The 1,489-nt window shown below is 14.6% G+C and overlaps 1 protein-coding gene across 1 annotated transcript; it reads left to right on the top strand.

The window, feature by feature from the left end:
* Nucleotides 1-242: 242 nt before the first annotated feature.
* Nucleotides 243-851, top strand: PRSY57_0317300 (hypothetical protein; the record flags this gene model as incomplete). Its single annotated transcript, XM_020114475.1, has 1 exon — nt 243-851. The coding sequence occupies one exon, from the start codon at nt 243-245 to the stop codon at nt 849-851; it is 609 nt and encodes a 202-aa protein (XP_019970842.1).
* Nucleotides 852-1,489: the final 638 nt, after the last annotated feature.

Consider the following 1,489-nt stretch of genomic DNA (forward strand, 5'->3'; position numbering starts at 1 on the left):
CAAAAATATATTTTTTTTTGTTATAATTTAAAAATATATTTTCCAACTGATTAGTAATTAAAAAACGAAAAGAAAACATAATATATATATATATATATATATATTTTTTTTTTTTTTTTTGTTTCAATTAATCTCTTGTTATTATCTCTTTTTCTTAATACAAATGTATTGATATATAGCATATTATCTATATAGAGATTTTTTTTTTTTTTTTTTTTTTTTTTTATATATATAATAATAAAATGCAATATTTGTTTTTGTATATTCTGTTAAGTATATGTACATATAATATCTTGTCTATTAAATGTTTCGAAAATGTTTATAAACTAGATAATATAAATAATTTAAATTTTAGAAATAATAATTATGAAGATGATGAAAAACAATATTATTATAACCCTCAGGTGGTATACCACGTAAAAGATGATAAAACTAAAGTAGAAAATGTTGATATGTATGATAATATAAAAAACAAAATGGATATCTTACAGAATTTAAATAAACAATATAATTTTGATAAGATAAAAAAAGAGTATTACATGGATGGATCTAACAAAAAATATTTAAATAATCTCTTGAAAAAAATTTTAAGTAATGCTTTAAATATACCACAAAAACAAATAAATATTCACGATATTAATACGTTAATAAAAATGTGGACAAATATGAATAGCAAAGATAAGACCTATTCTAATATTTTAAATAACGATGAAAATTATTCTAAAAGATATATTAAGCAACACACTGATTTTGCTGACGAAACGAATAAAATAACATTTAATAATAACGAAAAAGAAAAAGCTCAAATTCATTTTATAGATGTGGATTATTTTACACAATTAACAAATTAATAAATTGTTCTTTTTGTGTAAACAGAATATTAAAATATTACCCTTATCTTTTTAATATCATAAAACGTAATTAAAGATATACAATTTATCTTTTTAAAAATATTTGAAACATATTAACAATATGTATAATTAAGGTAATAATAAAAAAAAAAAAAATATATAAAAAAAAATAAAATATAAAAAAAAATAAAATATATAAAAAAAAATAAAATATAAAAAAAAATAAAATATAAAAAAAAATAAAATATAAAAAAAAATAAAATAATACGTTTCATAATTATATCTACAAAACCTCCTATAGATTAATTGTGTCCCTATACACCTTTAAGGTGTTTATTTATAATACATATGGAAAATGTATTTTTTTGAAATGTTTATTTTGTTAACATTTTCATTTCTTTTTGGCATATATATATAAATGTATATATAACCTCTATAATGTTAAATTTTATTGATACTATAAAACTACAATTATTAATTCATATGTATAATATTTTTTTTTTTTTTTTTTTTTTTTTTTTTTTTTTTTTTTATTTTAAAAATTTTTATATTTTTTTTTATATATAAAATTTTAATTTTTTTTTTTAAATTTTTTTTAAAAATAACTTAAAAAAAAATAAAATTTTTTTTTAAAATTT

Source organism: Plasmodium reichenowi, chromosome 3 (genome assembly GCF_001601855.1).
Source record: "Plasmodium reichenowi strain SY57 chromosome 3, whole genome shotgun sequence".
Taxonomy (NCBI): Eukaryota; Apicomplexa; class Aconoidasida; order Haemosporida; family Plasmodiidae; genus Plasmodium; species Plasmodium reichenowi.